The 24,455-nt window shown below is 39.9% G+C and overlaps 1 protein-coding gene across 6 annotated transcripts in view; it reads right to left on the bottom strand.

Moving 5' to 3' along the window:
* LOC121962420 (cadherin-2-like) overlaps window positions 1-24,455 on the bottom strand; it is a 198,766-nt gene that overhangs the window by 46,528 nt on the left and 127,783 nt on the right. For all 6 annotated transcript variants that reach the window (XR_015776561.1, XR_015776560.1, XM_042512679.2 and 3 more), the window contains exons 11-12: window positions 21,300-21,442; window positions 1,005-1,238 (exon numbers count right to left, since the gene is read on the bottom strand). Coding sequence is in view for 4 of the 6 variants with exons in the window: in XM_042512679.2 (XP_042368613.2) it covers window positions 1,005-1,238; window positions 21,300-21,442 (377 nt within the window). In the remaining 2 variants the exon portion in view is untranslated. The remainder of the gene's footprint in view (window positions 1-1,004; window positions 1,239-21,299; window positions 21,443-24,455) is intronic.

Raw genomic sequence — 24,455 nt, 5'->3', positions numbered from 1 at the left:
CAGAGGGCTTTACAGTGTACGACATCCCTCTGCACTTAGATTCTCACATCACCCAAGGAAAAACTCCCGAAAAAGAACCCTTGTAACAGGGGTAAAAAAAGGAAGAAACCTCAGGAAGAGCTGTAGAGGATGATGAGGGATCCCTCTTCCAGGACGGACAGACGTGCAATAGATGTTGTAAATAACAAATGAAATACAATCAAACAGAGTGGTTAGGAAATGCTGCTGTCCCTGCTTTATTTTGAAAACTCCAGCACAGCGTTTTGCTGTAGACTGGCAGAAACTGAAAGCTTTGGAAACGCTGATGCGGGCACCTCTGTTTGCTTTGCTTTTTCGTCAGTTCTCACACACATTAGCAATTTCTTAAAGGTAACTTAGAAAACAAAACAAAACAAAAATTCTGTGATGACTGCCTGACAGCACCAATAGGTTCACTGTTTTCAAATTCTACTGTTGCACTACATCTTCACGCTGTGTGCGTGTGTGTCACAGCGTAATTTTGCAGTTGTATTCTCTTTACAGTTCTACATTGACATCTTGTTTAGAAATTAATGTCATGATTTAATCGCAGTTGAATATTTTATTGTCAAGGTATTACTTCCATGCTGCAAACCATACCAAAATGTATTTTTCATTTTTCCTGGTCATTTCTTCTGTCCCCAGGACTGTAGCACGTCCTTCGGTAAGAGGCCAGTTGAACATATGTAAAGTCAAGTCAAGTCAATTTTATTTATAAAGCCCATTAAACAACTGCAAATGCCTAAGATGTTACTTACAGGGGTAAATAACTGCAAGACATGATTTGGTTCTGTAGCTTATTGGAAGGCTGAGACTGTCATTTTATAAACTTTGAATGAAATGGAGTGACAGTATAAATTAGTAGATTTTTTTTTATTTGAGAGTGTATTCTTTCTTTAAACAGGTACAGAACGTAAGAGAGTGATGAATGAATGAATGAATGAATGAATGAATATAACAGACCAGGGACATTATCTTATACTGACCACTGAGGCGACTGAGTGTCCAGTTGCGGCGTACGTCTAATGGACGATTAGCCAGCTCAAAGGCGAAGGGTCCAGCGTTAGGAGTCAGGTCGGGGTCACTGGCTGTGATGTTGATGGCATTTGGATCTGGCCTCTCACACATTTCCACCTCAGGGGGGAACACGTGAGGTGCATTGTCATTTATGTCCAGCAGGTACATCTGAAGGGTGCCTGTCCCACTGGCAGGTGGAATACCTGGACACATAGAATGAAAAGATGTTTAATATGTAGGGGCTCTTTACACCTAAAGCCTCAAGAGAAATTTAAAATCCATGGAAAAGCTGGTTAATACAGCTCATACTGAAATTGGTCCTGAAAACTATAGCAGAAAAAAGTGTCCAAGGGTCATTACAACCAAAGAGGTTTATTCCCCCAGGTTAATTAAGGCAATGTAACAAGCAACTATTCAAAACCATGTGTACAATTTATTTTTGCCCTGAAAGACAGGCCAAAATAATGCAGTGAGCTAATGAGGAAGATAATGTCCTCAGCAAATTGAATGACAATCTGTCCATTAAACATGATGCTGGGGGTGTGTTGGTCTGCAAAATCATTAAAAACTGTATTTTTCCTATTGTATTTTTCCAACAGAAAACAGCTAAACCACAGTGAATTTATCTGCCAATGACTGTAGCATATATAAAGATATGATGTGTCTCCTCCTCCCACTATATAAAATGTAGCCAAAATATTCTGGATAGGATTTGAAGCAAGATTCTGGACAGTAGTGATAGGGTCCTGCTTATATACTTAAAACTCAGTAGTTAGCACACCATTTGGCACTGTTGGGATTAGGGACGCCACAGATGATTTGTTAATTTGTATGGTAACTGGACATGTGAAGACTTTTCCTGTAAGTTCAGCCCTAGTCAAAATGGCTTTTGTGGCCTCTTTTGTTCATCAGACAAAGGACAGCCATTTTCAATCAACTTCCCAGGGTATCACACTTCAGCTTGATGTCCTGTCCATGGACCTAGCTTCAAATATAATTGGGTACTGCTGTGATATGTGACCTGTTATGTCACCAAGCCAACATAGGAAGAAGCTCTTCTTTTTACTCTTGCCCTTTTCCCCTTTAGCAAGGTAGAGGCAAACTACAGCTGCCCTCCACCCACCCTTTTCTCATCTCATGTGTGGACTGCTTGAAACAGCAGACACAAAAACCTACAAAAAAAAAAACCTCCTCTGCTTGGGGTACCTAGCACACATTTCTGGCACTAATAGGTGAAGCTAGAAACCCTGCAGTCTGTTGATTGGTCAGTATAGAATCTCCCCTCTAATCTGAGTGGCTGGTCCGCATATGCTGTTGGTGTGGACCCTTTCACAGTCTGTTGGATTCAGTCCAAATCCCACACAACTTTTCCCGATGTTGATAAGTGCTTCTTTATCGTAGAAAAGTCATGCTTCAGCAAATAGAGCCATGGAGTCGAAAAAAAATTGAAAAATAAATAGATAAAGTAGCAAGGATTTGAAGAGCTACTGGCTGCTGTATCTACATGCACTGTCATCCCCTCTGGAAAGCAAAATACTTCTATTTTCAGTATTAGAATTTTGGTAATAGTCATGATTTTATTACTATTCAGAGTTTCAAACTGGCAATTGTATGAGACTGACTTTATTGACTAGATATCATTTTTTTCAATTTCGGGAATGATGCTCCACTAGGTGATCCAAAATAAATTACATTAACTCACATTATTTAACATAATTAATAAATATACCTAATAATTATTAATCATTTCTGTGGTCAATCATGATATCAAATCCACTTTATACAGTATCAAAGAACTAATTAACCCCAAATTTACACTTTTTGATCATTATAATTTAGTGATGCAGTACATTATAAAACAAGTGAAGACAAGACAAAAGGAATGTTGTGTGGGAGATATGACATTATGTGTATACACGTAGGATGGCAAAAACAAGACAAGACAGAAACAAGCAGGAATTGAGGGCATACTGTCACATGCTTTGTTTAGGCTTTCGAAAGGTTGTGTGTGTGTGTGTGTGTGTGTGTGTGTGCGCGTGTGCGGTGCATGTGTGCACACACGAATCTAGATAACAGTGGACCTCCATTTCGTTGCAAGTTCACCAACAGTGGACTAAAAATCCAACAGGGGACATTTTTAGGTCCCCACATGGTCATGATATAATCAATCTAAAATCATGTTTTAAGCCTCTGGTGAAATTTTTCAGTTTTTGCCAAGAGGGGACCTGAATGTGTGTTAGTGTTGATATCCATACTCAGAGCTGTCCCTTCTGGCTGGAACTGGTATTTGAACGACCCATTCACACACGTCGTTTTTAACACTCCACTCTTTGGTGACTGGCTTGCAGTCCCCAGCAGCCTTTCAGACTGCAGATGGGTTGTTAAACAGGCTTAAGTAATGTTAATGTGGATGACACTGAGGTCACAAAAAGGATTGTATCAAATATGATACAAATGGCATTATAGGGTTAATGAAGAAACCAATCTCTCGAAACATGATTTGTTTTCATGTTTTTGTATTCAAATGCAAAGGCTTAGCTTTAGGGGATATCTTACATTTTAAGCGCCATACTGTAATAAAATAAAGGGTTATTGAGAGGGCAGGAGATACATTTGTATTTTAGAGTCTAAAAAAACAAGGAAAGAAAACTATAAACCAAGCAGAATAAAAATCCTGCACGAAATGGTCAGCAGTAAAATCATTTCTTTTTAGGTTTAATTAAATAAACTATTATAACATAAGACTTCGACTAGACCTTTAAAGTTGTTCAGTCCCTGACCATACTTACCTTACCACTTTTCACAAGCACTGAATGTCAATCAGTTTTTCAGTATACTTGTGTTCTCAATCTGCACTTATAGAAATGTAATTTGTTTGTAACTTGTTTGGATGGAACAACGCGAGTTCACAGTTGGCTGGTACATAATTTCCCTCTTGGATAGCATGGAGTTACATTCACAAGCCACCGTGTAAAGAATGACTAAGCACGGTTGCTAAGACTTATGTAAAAGGAATCCCACCTAAATAATTTAATAACTATACCTCAAATATGTTTTGTCATTATGATTTTGTAACAAACTGTAAAGGCTCAGCTTTAGTGAATGGCTTGACCATTTTATAGATTGACACTGTTTTATAATGGAAGGCTTCCCCAGGGGGCAAGGGAATACTTTTAATAATAATAATGATAATAATAATAATAATAATAATAATAATAATAATAATGAACAGAAGATACTTTGTGAAAGAATTACCAGCAAGATCTTTACTTATATTAATGAATAGCTAAAATCAGTTTATTATCAGAATTTTACTTGACCTTGACATTTACTCAGTCCCCAAAAACTCCCTTTAAGTTTTTAGATGCACTAGAAGCACTGGATTTCAATCAAACTTACAATCTACATATGTTGTGTTAATCTATATTCCAAGGAATGCATTTTATTTGTTGATTTACACTATAGGAAAAAAAAGGTCCACACTTGTATAGTATAAAGTGACAGGGGTCCACAGCAGTTTCCTCTTGGATAGCATGGGGTGACGTTCAAACTCCAACATGTAAAACATAAATAAGCACATTTGCTATTACTTATGAAAACATTTAAACTAAATCATGTAATATTTTTTGTAACTGAATATTAAGGCTCAGGCTTCACCATTTTATAGCTTGACACTGTATTTAAAAAGAGGGCTACCCCTGTCCGTTCTCATTGTGAACTTGTCAAATACATTCCCTCTGTCAGTGCTTTTGGCATACAAGCATCCAACGGTAACATGGGAGGATGATGTAAGATGAGAACAAAGCCGGACAGAGCCAGTGGCATTGTTATTATACGCCGGCAAATATCCACACGGCACCAGGCTCATTCACATGCACCGTGCAAGGCCAGCATCACTTGAGAATGTGGTCGGACGGACTCCAAAATTCCTTTAACAGGCAAAAAAATGCCATGCAAGTTTTAGGTTTTCTGTATAGGGTTTTTTTTCTATCATGATAAGAACACTTTTTTAAAGTGACACTTTTTGTAAAGTTAAGAGCCTAAACAATTTCTCCAAACAATATTCTGTGTTTGATGTTTTGATCTGCTTTTGAAATGGTGAGTGTCCCAAGCTATTTGATGCCAACAGTTCTCCCTGTAACTGTATGTGTGTGTCACTGTCCAAGGCATAGCAGCAGCCTCATAATAAACAGAAGGAGAGAGGAACGGAGCAGATTAGTTGTGGGCAGATGTACAATGAAAAGTCATATTTTACCCAGTTTAAATAGTCAAGTATTCCGTAAAGTTACAGTGATTGGACAAAATTGCAAGTTCTCCCAGAATTCACAGGGATTGGCTGAATTTGCGGAAATTGTTATGATCGCAGCATTATAAAATCCAATGTATGTGTGTCCTCCATCTATATTCATAGGAATCCATTGAATTTGTTGCTCCACATTACAGAAAAGAGGTCCACACCTGAGTAGTATAAAGCGCTATGAGTCCACTGTTGGCTGGTATATGATGACACAAGTTCCCTCTAGGAATAGAGCGACATTCACCCTACAGTATGGAGAAATTACAAAGAAATACGAAAATGCTGTTAATTAAATGATGTTAATTTTTTTTATGAAACTGGCATTAGAAATGTTGTCATTTTAGCTTTTTGAAATGTGCACAGGGTGAACAGGCGGTGGCTGGGGTGGCTGCTGTCTTTCAGTATCCTTTAGGCTCTGTGCAGACACCTCACTTCACCGAGGTCACTGATGCTCTGTAGATGGGAACCAGTAATGTTCTGGGCAGTTTTAATCACCCGTTGTAGAGCCTTCCTGTCCCGGGCCGTGCATGAACCATGCCAGTTCATGATGTTTCCAGTCAGTATGCTTTTTATTGCTCCTCTATAGAAATTAGCAAGGATCTTGTTCTGGAATTTAGCGTCCCTAAGTTTCCGTAGAAACAAGAGCCTTTTCTGTGCTTTTTTAACCTGGGTGGTGATGTGTGATAACCAAGATAGGTTCTCAGTGATGTTGATTCCAAGGAACCTATAACTGTTCACATGCCTCACCTCGGCTACGCTGATGTAGACAGGGGTGTGTGTCTTTGCCTCCTTCTTTCTAAAATCAACAATCAGCTCCTTGGTTTTACTGACGTTGAGCAGTAAGTTGTTCTCTGTGCACCACTCTGCAAGATTGTTGATTTCTTCTCAGTATGAACTCTCGTTGTTTGTACAATGGCCAATGGCGGTGATGGCATCTGCATACTTCACAATAGAGTTCTCCTGATGTCTTGGAGTCCAGTCATGGGTGTACAGTGTGAACAGAAGGGGGCTGAGCACACAGGTGTTGAGCACTAATGTAGAGGAGGTGTGACTGCCAGTCTGAACTCCCTGGGGTCTGCATGTGAGGAAGCCCATTATCCAGTTGCAGAGCGTTGTATTGAAGCCCAGAGTTTTAAGTTTTCCAATCAGCTTCTTTGGAGAGATTGTGTTGAATGTTTAGTTGAAGTCAATAAACAGCATCATGATGTAGCTGTTCTTATTCTCCAGGTAAGTGAAGACTGAGTGAAGAGCAGTAGATATAGCACCCTCTGTCAACCGGTTGGTTCTGAAAGCATACTGGCAAGGGTCCAGGCTGGCAGGGATGTAGTGGACTGCCTTGGCGTGGTCATTACATTTGTCCCTCTGAGGAACTCCAGAGCTCAATGTCCCCTGGGCAAGTGGGGGACACGTCAAGAGACACTGTTTTACGAACCCAAAACATCCAACAGGGGGTTGTTAATTAACTTAACTTATACTCCCTGGGGATGTCTGCAAACACGCTCTGCCTTTTTGAGCCACGGGAAAGTGTTAGTATCTGACACTCTCCATCCTGACATATGGTGGAAGGTAAGCACTCCGAAGGTCCCATCAGCATACCACAGGATGTAAGGCATCTGAACGACCTCCTGGGATCACCCAAGCAATACCAAACAACCATTGTATTGCCTCCCCTCCTGAGATAACCAACTGGTCTAACATTGGGTAAAGCCATTATATAACCCTGTGTTGTGATAAACATCTGACAGAATGACTTGGACCAAGGTTGTAAGTTAAAATTTCCCTTTTTCCCTAGTCTTTGTGACTGGGGGTGAGGTTGTCTCCATGCTTCAGTAAACAGATAGGAGCACCTCCCATTCTTTTCATCTCATGTAATTTGAATGAGTTAGGTAAAGTACGTTTTATTCCCTTTTGTTATGGAGCTATACTGCCATCTAGTGGTCTTGGTTATTAGTAAGCTCGTAACCAACTCTGTAGTTATATCGTATTTTGAATTCATTGTATAATGTTAAAAGTAATCCTATATCTAAGTAATCACAAGTTTCTTAGGATCCATGGTACAATGTTATGTTATGTGTGGTCACATATTTCACACAATTGAGCAAAGGATCTTCAGAATCATGTGTTACGTTACAAATTACTTTTGGGTCTCCTAACATGCATTTGAAGTTACTGTGATGAGACTATAGTGGTGAGGAGATACGTGAATTTATACACCACGGGTTAGATCGCGTAATTCGTCTTAAAGTTCAGAGACATAAATGTCTCCTAAATTACATTAAATCTTTTAGAAACTTATACCAGATGTGCGATCGCTCGGTGCAAAAGTTCGCTAACTCCGCCTTCCATCCGCACCCCCAAATCGAAAGATAAAAACTGAGGGACTCTCTCTAAAGCCAGCTCAGAGCTCTCTCTCTCTCTCTCTCTAAGCTCACTCTTCTCAAGGCTTCTCCTCTTCTCTCTTCTGAAGTTTTTCTTCGCTCCTTTTTACCGCGGTGCGTCTCGTGCATCCGCGCTCGCAACTTTTCTCTTCTTCAATTTTATAAGCGGAGCCGCAACAGCTCACCAGAGCTTTGCTGAACTTTAACTTTCGAAGCCATTTTCTTTTAAATCTCTTTGACGCTTTTCTTTATACCAGTTTTTGGTCAGTAAAGACACTTTTGGTAATTCGTTTTTAAGTAAAATCAAATTAATAATTTAAAGTGACTCCCTCAGACCAGTAGGATTGCTTTGATTATTTCTGCGAGTTTTAATTGAGAAGGACACTCCGCGATTCGCCATCAACTCTGCCACGGATATAGAAGCAACACCTGCTGCACAAACTATCAGCATCCGTTGCCTGCCCTTAAGGACTTTGTTTAAAGACTTTTACCGGTTCGCTGAGGCGAACACCGAGGCCAGTTAAAGACCGCCGCACACCGACTCCACCTGCCCGGCCGCCGCCGCCTTTCAGCGGGTCACCTCGTCTGGAAGACGCGCCACAGCTCTCCCCTGGAGTGACGCGAGGACCTGGACCTCCCCGGAGAAGTCTAATCAAGTCGACAAAAGTAGGCAGAATAACATTTTCTTGTGATCAGAGTTGATGTCGCATAGCGAAGCTTGAATGCCAAACTTCTAAATTCTACGTCACCGTTCAGTGCGCATCCACGCTTTAGACGGTCACGTATTTCCTCCACTATCATCCATAATTAATTATTTACATCACCTGAACATACATCACGTAGGTTCCCTTTTATGTATTCTCTGTCCTTTTATATGTCATATTATTTCATCTATTTACTCTTCATTTTATTAGTCTAAATAAATTATCCTCATTTATCGCCAAGTCGTTGTCTGTGGATATTATTTCATGAGAGAAACAAGATCAATGTATACAGAATAAACGATACAGATTATGAGATTGATTAAAGTAATGACATGTCTTAACACTGTCACAATTTAAGATTTAATTTTCTCCTGAATGGAGAATGGTGCCCCTTTTACTTCAACGAGTGCAAAATCCAAATTTTAACGTAGTTATTAATAACCGCTACAGGGATGTTTTCTTTGATGTGCTGGAGAACCAATTTCTCAATTTGATGCCTGCAACACGTTCCAAAAAAGCTGGGACAGGGGCATGTTTACCACTGTGTTTCATCACCCTTCCTTTTAACAACACTCACTTGGAAACTCAGGACACTAATTGTTGAAGCTTTGCAGGTGGAATTCTTTTCCATTCTTGCTCGATGTATGACTTCAGTTGCTCAACAGTCTGGGGTCTCTGTTGTCGTATTTTGCAACAATGCGCCACACATTTTCAATGGGAGACAGGTCTGGACTGCAGGCAAGCCAGTCTAGTACCCACACTCTTTTACTATGAAGCCACGCTGTTGTACGTGCAGAATCTGGCTTGGCATTGTCTTGCTGATATAAGCAGGGACGTCGCTGAAAAAGATGTTGCTTGGATGGGAGCATATCTTGCTCCAAAACTTCTATGTACCTTTCAGCATTAATGGTGTCTTCACAGATGTGTAAGTTACCCATGCCATGAGCACTAACACACTCCCATACCATCACAGATGCTGGCTTTGAACTTTGTGCTGATAACAGTCTGGATGGTCCTTTTCCTCTTCCTCTTTGGCCCAGAAGACACGACATGCGTGATTTCCAAAGACAATTTGAAATGTGGACTCGTCAACCCACAGCACACTTTTCCACTTTGCATCAGTCCATCTCAAATGAGCTCGGGCTCAGAGAAGCCGGCAGCGTTTCTGGCTTTTGTTGATATATGGCTTTCGCTTTGATTGGTAGAGTTTTAACTTGCACTTGTAGATGTTGCGATGAACTGTGTTCACTGACAATGGTTTTCCGAAGTGTTCCTGAGCCCACATGGTAACATCCTTTACAGAATGATGCCGGTTTTTAATGCAAGGCCGCCTGAGGGATCGAAGGTCCCGACCTTCAATGTTGGTTTTAGGCCTTGCTGCTTATGTGCAGAGATTTCTCCAGATTCTGTGAATTTTTTGATGATATTATGGACTGTAGACGATGAAATCCCTAAATTCCTTGCAATTGTATGTGGAGAAATGTTGTTCTTAAACTGCTGTATTATTTGCTCAGGCAGTTCACAAAGTTGTGAACCTCCACTTTCCCAGTCTTTTGTTGCCCCTGTCCCAGCTTTTTTGGAACGTGTTGCAGACATCAAATTCAAAATGAGTGAATATTTGCAAAAAAACAATAGTTAGCAGTTTGAACATTAAATATCTTGTCTTTGTGTGTATTCAAATGAATATAGGTTGAAAAGGATTTGCAAGTCATTGTATTCTGTTTTTATTTACATTTTACATAATGCCCCAACTTCATTGGAATTGGGGTTAATAGTTTTGTAACATTGTTTTTGTTTCTGATCTGTAATGAATTCATGTAGTCCATTTCTCATATGCCCCACCCTTTACATTTGTGTTGCAGTGATGTAGCTCAACATTTAAAGGTTTGTTCATAAATGAGTTTGAACTTAGATATAAAAATTAATAAATACTTTTGTAACCTATTCAACATTTAATGGAGGGCAAACGTGTATGCTTGCTTTACAAAGTGCTTACAAACAGGGCATTTATTAAGTGACTGAAGATTTAAAACAGCAACTGCAACTTTTTAATGATCTCCCAAATACTATTTCAAGATCTACTTCATGGTATTTATTACCAGTTCAACAATTTATTACCACCAGCAGTTGCAACTTGGAAACCATCTAAACAATGTTTATAGACAGTTTATAAGCCAACTAATAATCATTAACAAATTGTAATGAATATCTGGTCTTTCTATCCAAGTAATATTTATATCATATTATTTCCAAATAAATTTAACCCAGTAAATAAATAATTCGCCAAAGCCAAATTTTTGCATTGTTGATATGAGAAATGACCAATTGACCTTATCAAAAGCTTCTTCTATGTCTAAAGTGATTATGATGCTTTTTGTTTGTTGTTATGATGAAGGGTCCATTATATTGAAAAGTCTGCATGTGTTGCTGGATGAATGTCTAGCTTTGAAAAAGCCAGTTTGATCCGGATGGATTATAGATGAGATGATTTCATCAATTCTGTGCTTTTGTGATGATTTTAAAATATATGCTGAGAAGCGATATAGGATGTTAACTGGCAGGTAGTGATGGATCTTTGTTGAGTTTTATGAGTAAAAAAGTGGCTGGTAATTTTGAATTTTGTTTTTTTTTTTTCAGTTGCTACTTTTTGGAAGGGAAGAGTGAGGCTACAGTGGACCAACCTGTAGCAACCTGATCTTGGGTAAGTGGGTGTTGGTGTAAGTTAAGAATATAAACCCCTCTTTGATTTGTGTTGTAATAAGCTGAAAATGCTTGACTGAAATGTGATGATTTAAATCTGTTATGGTCTGATTCAGAAAGATGTGTTTCTTGTAGTAAACAAATGTTGGCTTGTAATTTAGATTAGTGATTGAATATTTGTTAGGTTTTTTTGCCCAAGAACCAATTTACCAACCAAAATGTCCCATGATACAAACTTTAACAGTGACATTTTAGAATGGATGTCTTGTGTCTGATATTAATGTTGATGTGTATGTGTGTGTGTGTGTGTATGCATGTGTGTGTGAGTGTGAGAGAGAACATGTGTGTGTGTGTGTGTGTGTGTGTGTGTGTGTGTGTATAATGAGGTAGAACAACCAACGATACCGTCAAAACCATCACATTCCACCACGTTCACTATATGGGTCAGAAAAACTCCACCAACAACTGCCCCCATCCAAGACAGAAGGAGAGAAAGCAGTACTCACAGTGGAAAAACTTTACATTGATGGACAGTTATTCCGTGACATGAACAAAACCCCCTGCTTCTTCTAAACATCCCCCAACACCCCCTCTGCCAAATGCTCTTCTGATCTCTCTCTACCCCTCTGACACACACACTTCTCCCTATCTCTCCATCCCCTCTCCTTCCCATCCATCATTTGAGGATACAACAATTACCATACTTATAAAGGACTATCATTCACAATTCCACCAGTAGAAAGAATTGCACCCATGTCTCACACTTCACAGTATGTGCACTGATCAGCACTGGACTCTCATTGGCACTTCTCTTTTCGCTGTTTTCTCAATGTTTTTGCATTTCTGTGTTTGTCGTTATTACTTGTGTTTTTGCAGCTATATGCGCTTGTCTCTTTCTGTTTAATGTTTAATGCTCACAGGTTCAAGATTACACTTAAACACAATACTTGAACATCTATCAGTGTGAAAAGAATTAACTAAAAGAACAGAAATCATCTATGGAAAAAAATTATTTCACCTGTGCTTTGAATGTTTAGTTTGGCCCACGTCCCACTCCCCACCATGGAGGGGGGTAGGGTTCATGACCTATATTGCAGCCAGCTACCAGGGGGCGATCGAGATGTTTTAGCTTCATTTTTTAGCTTCATTCGAGTTCCCACACAGCTGACGAGACCAGGCTAGAGAAATGAACAAGAAAGTAGGGGTGGTGCCTGGAGATGCCTGTGACAGAGCTAGAAAATACCACTGCTTCCACCTATGATCCTTACAAACTTGAGGTGAAAAAACAGCAAACTGGATGAGATCTGAGCCTATTTGATGTATTGTTTCCACAAATTTCCATTAGTCATCACTTTTATGTGTCAGAGAAACTTGATTACATTCAACAGTACCAGACTCTGCCTGTGAAATCAATGGGGTTTTTTTTGCTGGTGCAAGCAGACAGATATCAGCAAATGGTAGAAATAATGAAAAAGACATTGAGATTTTGTACTTGACACTGAGAGCATTCTACTTGCCAAGGAAATTTGGATGCATGCTGGTGTTTGTTGTTCATGCACCTCCCAGTCAGGACACTCAAGCTATTGCAAATTGGACGTAACTATGCCAGGGTTCATTTTATGTCAAGAGACAAAACAAGGAGGAATAATAGGCCTTCACTGAATAAATACTTAAATGTAAATGTGGAGGGAGCATATGTGTCAAGGATAAGACCATCAATTCCACTCAGATCATAATTTGGTCCATCTCATACAAACCTATATATCTAAATTGAAAAGGAGTAAACTGGAGAAAAAATAAATCAGAGTTTGGTCCCCTGACTCAGAATAAAACCAATTCAGATTTGGCAGTTCAATTCGAATATTCAATGATTCATTTTCTTTTCCATACAAAGTTTTAGGTCTAAGCAGAGAAAAAGCCAGAAACTGAATCGTATAAACTTGCTGTTATCAACTTCTTCACCTTACAGTGAGGTCTCTCTCTCTTTCTCCCTCTGTGTCGCTGCATGTCTGCAGCTGCAAATAGTAGTGTGTCAGTCAAGAGCACTCATTCAGCAGCAATATTTGTGGAACAAAAAATCCCCAGACGTACACTATGCAGAAAAAAAACGACTGCTCCATTGAAGCAGTCTCAGTTGACTGAGGATCTTCGACTGATGATTTGAGCCCCCGACTTTCAAGGGGCGGCCCTTTCTGAAAGTATTAAAAAACTAAAATCAATGATTGCAATGTGGTGGTGGAGTCTGAAGTGGCTACACAGTTGTACAAAGTGCATAGAGTACAGCAAGGGACTCAGAACGCAGACCTGGGGTGCTCCTGTGTTCAGGATGAGGGTCACAAAGGTGTGTCTGCACACTCTCTCCGCCTGAGGTCTGTCTGTCAGGAAGTCAAGGATCCACATGCACAGCGAGGATGGTTCCAGGAATCGGCATGGGAAATGCTCCGCCTGCCCACTATCACCAAACATAGGCATCTTTAGCCCCGAATGCTTCTTATTTTGAGCAGTTATTATCGCTAAAGAAAATGGCACTGTTGTAATTCTGCATCTTAAGCATATGCAAAGCAGGCAAGATCAGACCAGTCAGAGAGGGTATACAGGAAACTATGTAGAGATACTTCTGTCTTATTTGCCAACAGGTCTGTCAATTCCTGAGCATACAGGGCCATGTATTGAAGACTGTTTCCCAGTCAGGTACTATAACTCAAAGGGACAAACTGACAAAACGTGTTTGTGTATACAAAGAATGAAATATATAAGGTACAAGGTAAATGTATTGTTTGGTTTAAGAAGAAATTAAATTAAAGTTACTCTAACTGCTGCTACTTATTTTTGATATCATCATGTATTACGTTTACCAAAAATATTCAAGAGGAGATAATTAGTTAAGAATTCACTGACGTCACTGACAGCTTTTTGAAATATTTATAAGGTTTTCCCTCAACAACTCACAAAACTGCAATTTTTCAAGGACGCCTGGTAGTTTATCCCTAATCTTTAAATTGTGGCCCAAACATGTTGAACCATCTTTTGTTCTCTTTCAGAAGTCACATCACATAACGTTACAATGTGGAACCAAAACAAACTAAAATGGTACATGGCACATTCATTTTACTCCAATAAAACGTGTCAAAGTAACAGCAAAAAGAGAAAGAGACAGACAGGTAGCTGCAGATGAGGGAGAGGTCAATAATGCACACACTTCGCTGTATTGAATGTGTCTGAAAATAGTGCGTAAGATACCCATTTAATATTCCAACAAACTAACATACAGTTGTGGAGGAAGTACTTAGATCTTTTGCTAAGGTAAAATTAAACAGTGTAGAAATACTCTGTTGCAAGTCAAAGTCCTTCATCATGCAGAATGGCCCATTTCTGAATTATTCATTCATTCATTCATTGTCCATAACCACTTGTCCTCGCAAGGGTCACGGGGGGTCTGGAGCCAATCCCAGCTGTCATCGGGCAGAAGGCGGACTACACCCTGGACAGGTCGCCAGACTATTACAGGGCTGACATTTCAGAATTATATATATATATATATATATATATATATATATAATTCTGAAATGGGCCATGTTAGCTGCCTATTAGCCTGCTTAGCGTTGTTTAGCTTAATTTAGCAGGTATAGTTAACAAGTCCTGTAACATCTGTTTTTCAGACATATGTATTTCCCATTAAATACATTCCACAAAGGTTTTATACAAATAATAAATTCCTAACCCCAAAACAGTCTGTAGCCTAAATGAAGCTACATTTAAGACCGCTTAGCTTAGCTGAGCAGGTAGCACTAATGTTTAGCTTAGCTTAGCAGATAGAGCTAATCTTACCACAAGTCCTGTAACATGTACTTTTTACACATATTCCTTTCCCATTAAATAGATCCAACAGAGGTTAAATATATATTTAGTAATAATAAAATGTGCTAAAAAAAGAGCAAATCTTTGCATGCAGTTGCTGCTTGAATGGCTTTGAAATGGGCGGTTTCTTTTTTCTGATCAGGACTTTTGATTAGTGGAATAAAGAACTGGAATGCAATTGAAGGTGGACAGTGTAATCTGTTGTCTACAGGATGAAGTCCTACACTTCATATTCTGTGATTTAAGGGTTTAAGTTGGAGTCATGACATGTAGGCAACCAAATTCATTATATTCCACTGGAACTTGCCTTAACCCTGAGACAAAAATAAACAAAATCTTTTCTTCCAATCTATGGCACTTACATTGTTAGACAATTGCATATGGAGCTACTATCTTGCCAATACTTAGGAAACAGACAAAACATGCTTTACAAATGTCCTACAATTTACTAACAAACAAAAATTAGTTTGCAAATGAAAAACATAATTAACAAATACAAAACATAATTCTACTACATCATGCTTCCAAAACAAACACAACATGCCGTAGAAGCACAGAATTCTACAGAGACAAAAAAAAAAAAATCATGCTGATGACTTTTGGCAGCATTTTTTTTGGCTGTAAATGATGGTGGGATTTTCTCACAAATGTCCTGAGTAATTCTACCTCCACAACAACAGGTGGAGCTATGACTTGATTTAAACATTGATGTTTTCCTGGAAAAAAAGCACAATAGTCTTTATAATTCTCAACTGATTGCAATGATTTGGTTTTTAAAAGAAAATCTTGGCTTGTTTTTATAATATAATTTAATGTAAAATTACATCTTATGAACTTGTTAGCAAGCTAGCTAGCCAATGCCAGGCTATCTCTTCATTAACTCCCTGTAGTGGGGTGGCATAGCCACATTCATTCATTCCTTTTGTGATAAAAGCATCAAATTTGGGAGACGTTTATGGATATATCAGAGACAAAACTAGATACTGGGCCAGATACTCAGAAACTCAGATCCTGGTTGCCATGGTAGCCATTTTTCAAAACTCTCCTATCCCATATGATCCACATGCAATAATGGACATAATGTAGATCCTTGTATCTCTGAGAACCAATAAAATATTCATTAACAATTCTATGGACTTTCACAAAGTAATTGGTCATTTCATTATCTTGAATTGTTATCATATTGTGCTGTGAATCAGTGAAACATGTTTATTTCAATTCAATTTCATTTTATTCATAAAGCCCATTATCACAAAACACAGTTTGCCTCAGAGGGCTTTACAGCATATGACATCCCCCTGTCCTTAGACCCTCACATCGTCTAAGGAAAAACTCCCCCCAAAAACCCTTGTAACAGGGGAAAAAAATGGTAAAAACCTCAGGAAGAGCAACTGAGGAGGGATCCCTTATCCAGGACAGACAGACATGCAATAGATGTTGTAAATAACAAATTACAGTAATGACAAAGAGGAAAGAGAAAGAGAGAAAGAAAGAGAGAGAGAAAGAGAAAGGGGGAGAGAAGCACATTAATAATGGTAACAATATCATATCACATAACAATAGTTATAGAAGTAAAATCACTAAATGCACTCTATGATAGCATGTGATGTTACCTGCAAATATTGTAGGTGTTGATAAGAGTACCATGCGTACATGAGGCATGGCGCATGATAATGGCAGTAGAAGGTTGCGAACAGGATGTTCTATTGTTTTGTCAGAAGGTGGATACTAGAGAAAATGTAACAGGTGAAGCGACATTTTCATGACCATGGCCGTCATGAAAATGCCAGTCTGCAATGTCATGTTAAACGATAGGTTAGCTGGGCTGCCCCACTATTGTTCATAACAGGGTTTTGAAACAACTTTAACCACTGATCATCTTAGAAAGGACACCCCAAGTTAACACATTCTTTGTTTATGTTATATAATGTGCATTTGTATCACTTTCCGACCTATATATCACATCCCGGCCAAGAAAATGAACGGTTCGCTGACATTAGTGGCGCTGGCTGTTAGCTATGTTATAGGCTATAGAGTTGTGTAACTCCAGTGTTGATGTGAAGTCATATTGTTTGCAGAGTTGCCTCATGCATTTGCCATGAGAGTCACGCAACTGAGCATCTTCACACTGGCACAAGCTAATCCTATTTCATATGGTAAAGTGAGTAAGAAGATGAGCAAATATTGATGGCTAAGGCACTTAGCGATGCTTGCAGACCGCATCACTGTCATGCTAAAATTATGTTTAGCACACCTATTTAATAATTATTTTGATCACTTTACAAAAAGCATTGTTGTGTTTTCAATAACAGGTCACTAACGCTTTAATTCCAACACATTCTTACCCTAAGTTTACACATATTGCTGCTTTCTCAGTGGACTTATGCACATGGTTAGGTGTAGAAAAAAAACATCACAGTCAGACAGGCAACACTGAACTCACGCATGAAAGTCCAGGATTTGTTTGGTGTGTCCCCCCCCCACAACTCACATAAGTTCACATAAGTTAAGCTTAAGATAGTCGTACTTCATCTTCTCTCACCCTGAAACGGGTGTGGTTTGGACCCAAATGCAGTACACTGGCACTCAGGAACAGTTGGTAATGACCTTTATTTTCTCCACAGTAAACAAGGTACGGAGCAGATAGAATAAACACAGAATAAAGTTTGTTCTCTCTGGGGCTCAGACGAAGGGAAGAGACGTAGCTTACTTCAGCCGAAGACGACGAGGAGGAAGCTCCGTGGCCCGAAGAGCCAGTTGTTCGTGCAGAGGTGCTGACGGGGAGAGAGCAAAGAGTGGTTGGAGGCAGGCGGGGGGGGGTCGTAGCCAGATGATCAGTCCGCGAAGGCAGAGGCACCAATGGGGAGCAGGCAGGAGGATAGACAAGGCCAGGCAGAGGAGTCGTTACCAGCAGAGCAGTCAGATACCAGAAACGCTGAGACAGAGCACGAGGTCAGGGACAGAAGGCAGGTGAGTTTACCGGGAGGCAGACGAGGAGAGCAGGTCAGGAACAGGCAGAGTCAGCACCGGGAGATCAGACAGGAGATGAATGCTGGAAAGTCCCACATGACGCTGAAGAACAATCTGGCAATGAGTTAAAGTGCTGGAGAGGCTTATATGCAGGGCTGATTGTAATGAGCTGCAGCTGTGAGGCAGGTGAGCAGAGTTGGGCTGATGAGGTGGGCGTGGCTGGCAGGTAGAGTGGAGCAGAGGGAGGGAGAGTGGAAAAACACTGCAGCAGTGTGACGAGGGGAATGAGAGACAGGGGCTGTGACACACCCTCTCTGTCTCACTCAAACACACACACACACACGCTACACACACTCCCTTAAAGTTTGCAGGTCCAGGAGTTGATGAACACATGTTTTCAGCATCTCATGCATCTTTTATGTACATCTCCTGACATTACTAAATATTACAACTTTTTTTGCATTCACTTTCTGTAGAAGCACCTTTAAATGTCATGTTATCTTATGTAGAATTTTCTTAGTCCCTTTCTTGATAAGAAATTTAAGAAAAACTTATTGGATATTGGTGAATGTAGCCCAATGAAACAATAACTTTCTTTCCTGAATGTTTGTTTGGACCCTTTACTCTAAGACAAGGTGCAGAATAGAAAAAGACATACTTACTAGAAAGTTTAAGCTCTTACTGAGTTGTGAGTTATGCCACTTTCACACTGGGACGCAAAGCAATGCGATTCTCTATAGAGCACTGCCAGCTTCCTTTTGATGCCGATGTTAACTTATTGGGCTGTTCGAAACTGGACGTGGTGCAATGCAGGCAATGCTCTGGTTGTCTTGGGATCTGTATCAATAGTTTCGATGTCTTGTTAATATTTTCCACAAGCTGTGAATGATTCTGGCAGGAAAACACACTGAAAACTTAATAAAGTGTATATTAAATATGATCTGATTCTAATAAATAAAATCTGCATCAGATGTTTCCATATCTTTGTCAGTTATGTCTAAATAGAGAGCAAGACAAAGGAGCAGACACACAGGGATAGAGCTCTACATGACGACAACAGAGTAGAGGGAGGGAAAAGCCAGGGGACTGCTGAGGGGCGGCTACATGACAACTGACATGTCAGGGTGCTTGCCGCCCAGTGTGAACCCAGCATTAGACTGCAGTCTGGTTGTTTGGCAGTCTGCTCAGATGATTACTGAATGTCTACTTCCTACTGTAGTAAGAGAACCAGCAGCATTCCAGCGAGCTTATGCACAGATCAGTGATGCTTTCATGAAAATATCAAATATAAATTTCTCTATAGTTTAACCCTGATTTTTTTCTCAAAAAAGGAAGAAAATTAGATTACAGCAGTCATTGAGAAAGTACATCTGTATACTGTAGCAGAAAAAAAACCTTCCATGCAATTTATTTATTTATTTGTTTTGTTTTGTTTTTTTGGCTTTTGCCTTTATTCTGATAGGACAGCTTAAGTGTGAAAGGGGGAGAGAGAGGGGATGACATGAACCTAAGGGCCAAGGCCAGAATTGAACCTGTGGCCATTGCAGCAAGGACTCAGCCTCTGTACATGGGGCACCAGCTCTACCAACTGAGCTACTGGGCACCTCCCATGCAATTTAATATCTGATGGATCGGAACACTTTATAGGGTCTCATAAGAATACTTTACATGTTTCTAGACTTTTCAGGATACCCCACACAGGGAGGTACTGTTGCTACATGTAGAGACATTACTAGTTTACCTACATTTCCCAGCAGCATTCAGGTAGAGCAGCTTTTTTCAAAATCATCTAATGTTTCCAGTTGTGAACTATATCAGCAGGTTCTGAGACCAAAGGGTTTAAAATTAATTTATTTTATGACTGTGACATAATAATGACACTTCAAATTAATGACTGTGTTTATATATTATATTTATTATTAATATTTGTTTCTTGATATGCCTCTCTGCCTCTAAATGCCTCCTCTAAAAATGTAGCTTTTTGGTGTCAATAAAGTGTATTGTGTGTGTGTGTGTGGGTGTGTGTGTGTATGTGTGTGTGTGTGTGTGTGTGTGTGCACCTGTGCTGTGAGGATAGACTTATATATGGAGATATATGTGTTTCAATAATATCTGTGCGCAAATACATGAACAAATTCCACAAATAAAAAGTATATCTGTGAGTACATTAAATTCAATTAAAAATAAACTAGATTTAAACTCACTGTGCTGGACAGATGGACTGACAGATGGGCAGACGACCATCAAACATAATTCCTCTAGCCTGGGCTATCACCGGCATGGAGGAATAATAAAACACATTTCTGAATATCTTTATAACATTTACAACTTTCAAACATGTATTTGTGAATCCAGTTTTTTATTTGGGAATCATTTGTGAATATGCATTTCAGACACACAGAGTTCTAAGACAAACCTTCTGTGCACAGTAACACAGATATTTATCTACATTAGTAATGATCTACATTAGTAAAGATACATTAATAATTGTTCATTAATGACATTTGAAATGCTTTGTTACTTTTGCCCACCTGAAAGAAGGAATGAAAAATCAAAGGGAGGGGGTGGCTGGCCCTGAGATGGGGGAGCTGTGAAGCCCAGAGCTGTGCTGGAAGCTGCTCACAAGTATCCTCATGACTTTCATACTTAAACAGAAATGTATGCAAAAGTATGTGCTAGATAATCTAATGTTGCATTGAACAAATAAACACACCGCACCATATTTATAGCAAAATAATAAAAGCATGTTACGCTTTTGCTCATAGAAAGACTGTGTGCTCTGAAATGCAATGGGAATTATGTCATCAGCAAGAGATTTCATGCTATCTGAAAATAGCCGCCTGGTACAAGTTTAAATTTTCCCTCAGAATTACAAATGGTTTGTCTCAAAACTCCAAATGTCTATTTGAATCACTAATAGAAACTGGATTCACAAAAACCTGTTTGAAAGTTGTTAGAAAGATATTCACAACTGCTTTTAATTTATTTGTACATTAATTTAATGTATTCACAGATGTGCTTTTTTGTGGAACTATTTGTATATTTGCAGATGTTTTATATTAGTCAAATGTTTGTGTGACTTTATACATCTTTTTTTATATATATATTTGTGGTGTGATATTTACAGATTTCATATTAACACATAGTTTGTTTATCTGTTCACACAAATAATATTGAAAGAAATAAAAAATATCTCCAAACTTGTTGCCCTACGAGCTACTGTTTCCAAGACACTCTGCAGGAGTTCAAGAGTAAAAACAGCACCACTGAGGCAAAGTGAACACAATCCACCTCTGTGTGTGTGTGTGTGTGGGGGGGGGGGTTACTGCAGGACACCAGCAAGCCCTCCTATCTCACCGTTATCAGAAGCCATGAAGGTAACGTTGTAGAAGTTATTCTTGATATACGGAGACTCTCGGTCAAGGATGGCAATGGTGGAAATCCGACCATTAAGCGGGTCAATCTCCAGCCAGTTAGCAGGGTCGTACATCTTGGAGTACCTGGATTCAGTGAGAGAGGGACAGCATGAGAAAGCAGCACAGAGAGGCTTCTTTCTGTGCCGCACTGGCTGGAGGCCAAGCAGCTACTGGGAAGCTGATTCCTTTTTTTTTTTCTCACTTGAAATTAATCTTTAATCTTTAACTGATTTAAATCAAAAATATGTTTGTCAGTGATGTTATGTGCTCTTATCTAGTAAACAACCCATGAGCAGAATGAAGCTTGGCAAATCTGTGACTTGCTGATATTATGTTTTTATCTTACAGATTGTTCCAGCCATGATTTAAACAACACCTAGTTAAGAAACACTGTGAATAAACAGGAAAATAACACTTTCGACAAAGGTGAGCACAGCCACCAAAAGCCACCATAAAATACACATGAATAGGGAATGTTGTCCATTTGGCATGATTTTCATTGGTGACACAAAAAGTTGAAAGCCACAGTTATGAATAAATGTTGGAGCAGCACTAATGACAGAATACAAAGCAACAAAAAGCAGAATCAGAAAACAGAATGCTCTCCCTGGCCTGCTCTACAGTGCAAAATACACTCGCTTTACACGTGTGTGTGTGTGTGTGTGTGTGTGTGTGTGTGTGTGTGTGTGTGTGCGTGCGTGTGTATGTGCGCATTTGCATACACCATTGGCTGTTGCTAGGCTACAAAGTCTTCAGCACTACATTTAGAAACAAATAGTGGGATGTAAAAGAAAGAAGGATAGGTACAGAAAGCTGCGTGTGCTCTGCTTTGTTGTTATTGAGCTGTTGGCTCAGTGCTGCAGCCTCTGGGAAGATATACATGTCCTCCAGACAAGATGTTTAGAGAAAGAAAAATCCAGCTTTTATCTTTGAATGGGGCTGCAACAGAGAACAGAATGCTGCCCCCACAAACAATCATCCTCCTCATCCAATGACGTATTGCTGAATGTGTTCACATTAAACCTGCTCATCAGGAGAGCAGGAAATTTCAACACAATAACATATTTACATACTAATATTTCTAGGAAATACAAGATCCTCATGTCATGTGATGCACTTTAATCATATAGAACTTTGTTACATCCTCATGAAATATGTTTACTCAGATACAGAATTATTAGGGCAGTCACGTTTGTCTCTGTGTTGCCTCTGCACTCCAGCATGTTAAGAAAGTTGAGACATCTGATGACGGGGGCACATGCAGATGCAGCGGCCAGTAGCTCCTCAAATCTTTGCTACTTTTTGTTATATTTTTCTTTATTTTTTTCAACTCCATGGCCTGTGTGGGTCTTGGACTGAATGCAGCAGATGATGCGTGGATCTCCAGCAACGGCATGCGCCAAGTAGCCAGTTAGACCAGAGTAGAGAAACGAAACCCAAAGCACCGGACAAAGAGAGGGAGGAGAGCTGGCATTAGGGTGAGGATGACCCAACTCAGACCGAGAGCAATTCCTCTACCAAACCTTCTGGCTAATGTCTGGTTGCAGGGGAACAAAATGAATGAGATGCGATTAAGGCTCATTCAGCAACAGAAGATTGTTGAGAGCAGACAGGTCACAAGACTCCAGTAAGAGGAGAGGAGGAGGGCTTTGTGTCTATATAAATAATGCTTGGTGCTCAAACGCAGTTAAAGTGGATGGACAGTGCTTACCAGATGCTGAGTTCCTGGTGCTAAGATGTCATCCATATTATCTGCCCAGAGAATTCACCAGTGTTTTTATTGTTGCTGTATACATTCACCCAGATGCAAATGAAAAAATGCACTGCAGGAATTGTATGATGCCATCAGCTTATTTTAATCAAAAAGACCTCAAATTTGTCTTATCTAAATTCCACCAGAGGAAGAAATATCCTGGACTATGTGTATACGAATATTCCTGGCAGCTACAAACCCTTCCACGCCCTCACTTTGGCCTGTCAGATCATATTTCTCTGCTCCTTCTGCCAACATATTTCCAGCTGATGAAAAAGTCAAACCAATAGTTAAAACTGTTAAAAGTATGAACAGATGAAGCCGAACCAGCTCTGAAAAGTCAGGTGACAAGGGGGCATACATAACCGCCAGAGCATGATTAAGAGATGGCATCAAGGAGGCTAAGAGGAGACACCAGCAGAGACTGGAGAGAGGCCTCAACAACAACAACAGCACTAAAGTTATGCGGCAGGCAATTCAAAATATCACAGGCTACAAAAGCAGGACTGCCCCCATTATGTGTGAGGCCTCGCTGCCGGGCGAGCTGAACACATTTTACACTCGCTTTGACCTCCTCAATAAGGCTGTGAAGTCTACTCTGCCTCCAGAGGACCAACCACTCTCAGTGACCACGGAGGATGTGAGCAAATTTCTGCTGAAAGTTGATAAAAACAAGGCTGCCGGTCCAGATTGCATTCCAGGACACATACTAAAAACTCATGCTGATCAGCTTGTTAATGTTATAACTGACATTTTAAACATCTCACTCTCACAAGAGACTGTTCCCTCCTGCTTCAAGACAGCCATCATCACTTCTGCACCTAAAAAGTCTGCTGTGTCTAGTCTTAATGACTACCACCCTGTGGCTCTTACCCCCATCCAGATGAAGTGCTTCAGGAAACTGGTTCTCCAGCACATCAAAGACAATATCCCTGCCAGCCTGGACCCTCACCAGTATGTTTTCAGGACCAACAGATTCACAGAGAACTCCATATCTACTGCTCTTCACTCAGTTGTCACTCACCTGGATAATAAGAACAGCTACATCAGGACGCTGTTTGTTGACTTCAGCTCAGCATTCAACACAATGTCACCCATAAAGCAGATTGGAAAACTTAACACTCTGGGCTTCGGTACAACAGTGCAACTGGATACTGGACTTTCTCACATGCAGACCCCAGAGAGTTCAGATTGGAACTCACACCTCCTCTGCATTAGTGCACAACAGAGCCCCCCAGGTCTGTGTGCTCACCCCCCTCCTGTTCACACTGTGCACCCATGACTGCACTTCCAGACATCAGGAGAACGCTATTGTGAAGTATGTGGATGACACCACCATCATCG

The sequence above is a fragment of the Plectropomus leopardus genome, chromosome 5 (genome assembly GCF_026936395.1).
Source record: "Plectropomus leopardus strain MGB_pleo_1.0 chromosome 5, ASM2693639v1, whole genome shotgun sequence".
NCBI classification, from domain to species: Eukaryota; Metazoa; Chordata; class Actinopteri; order Perciformes; family Serranidae; genus Plectropomus; species Plectropomus leopardus.
This window is presented reverse-complemented; position numbering and strand designations above follow the sequence as displayed.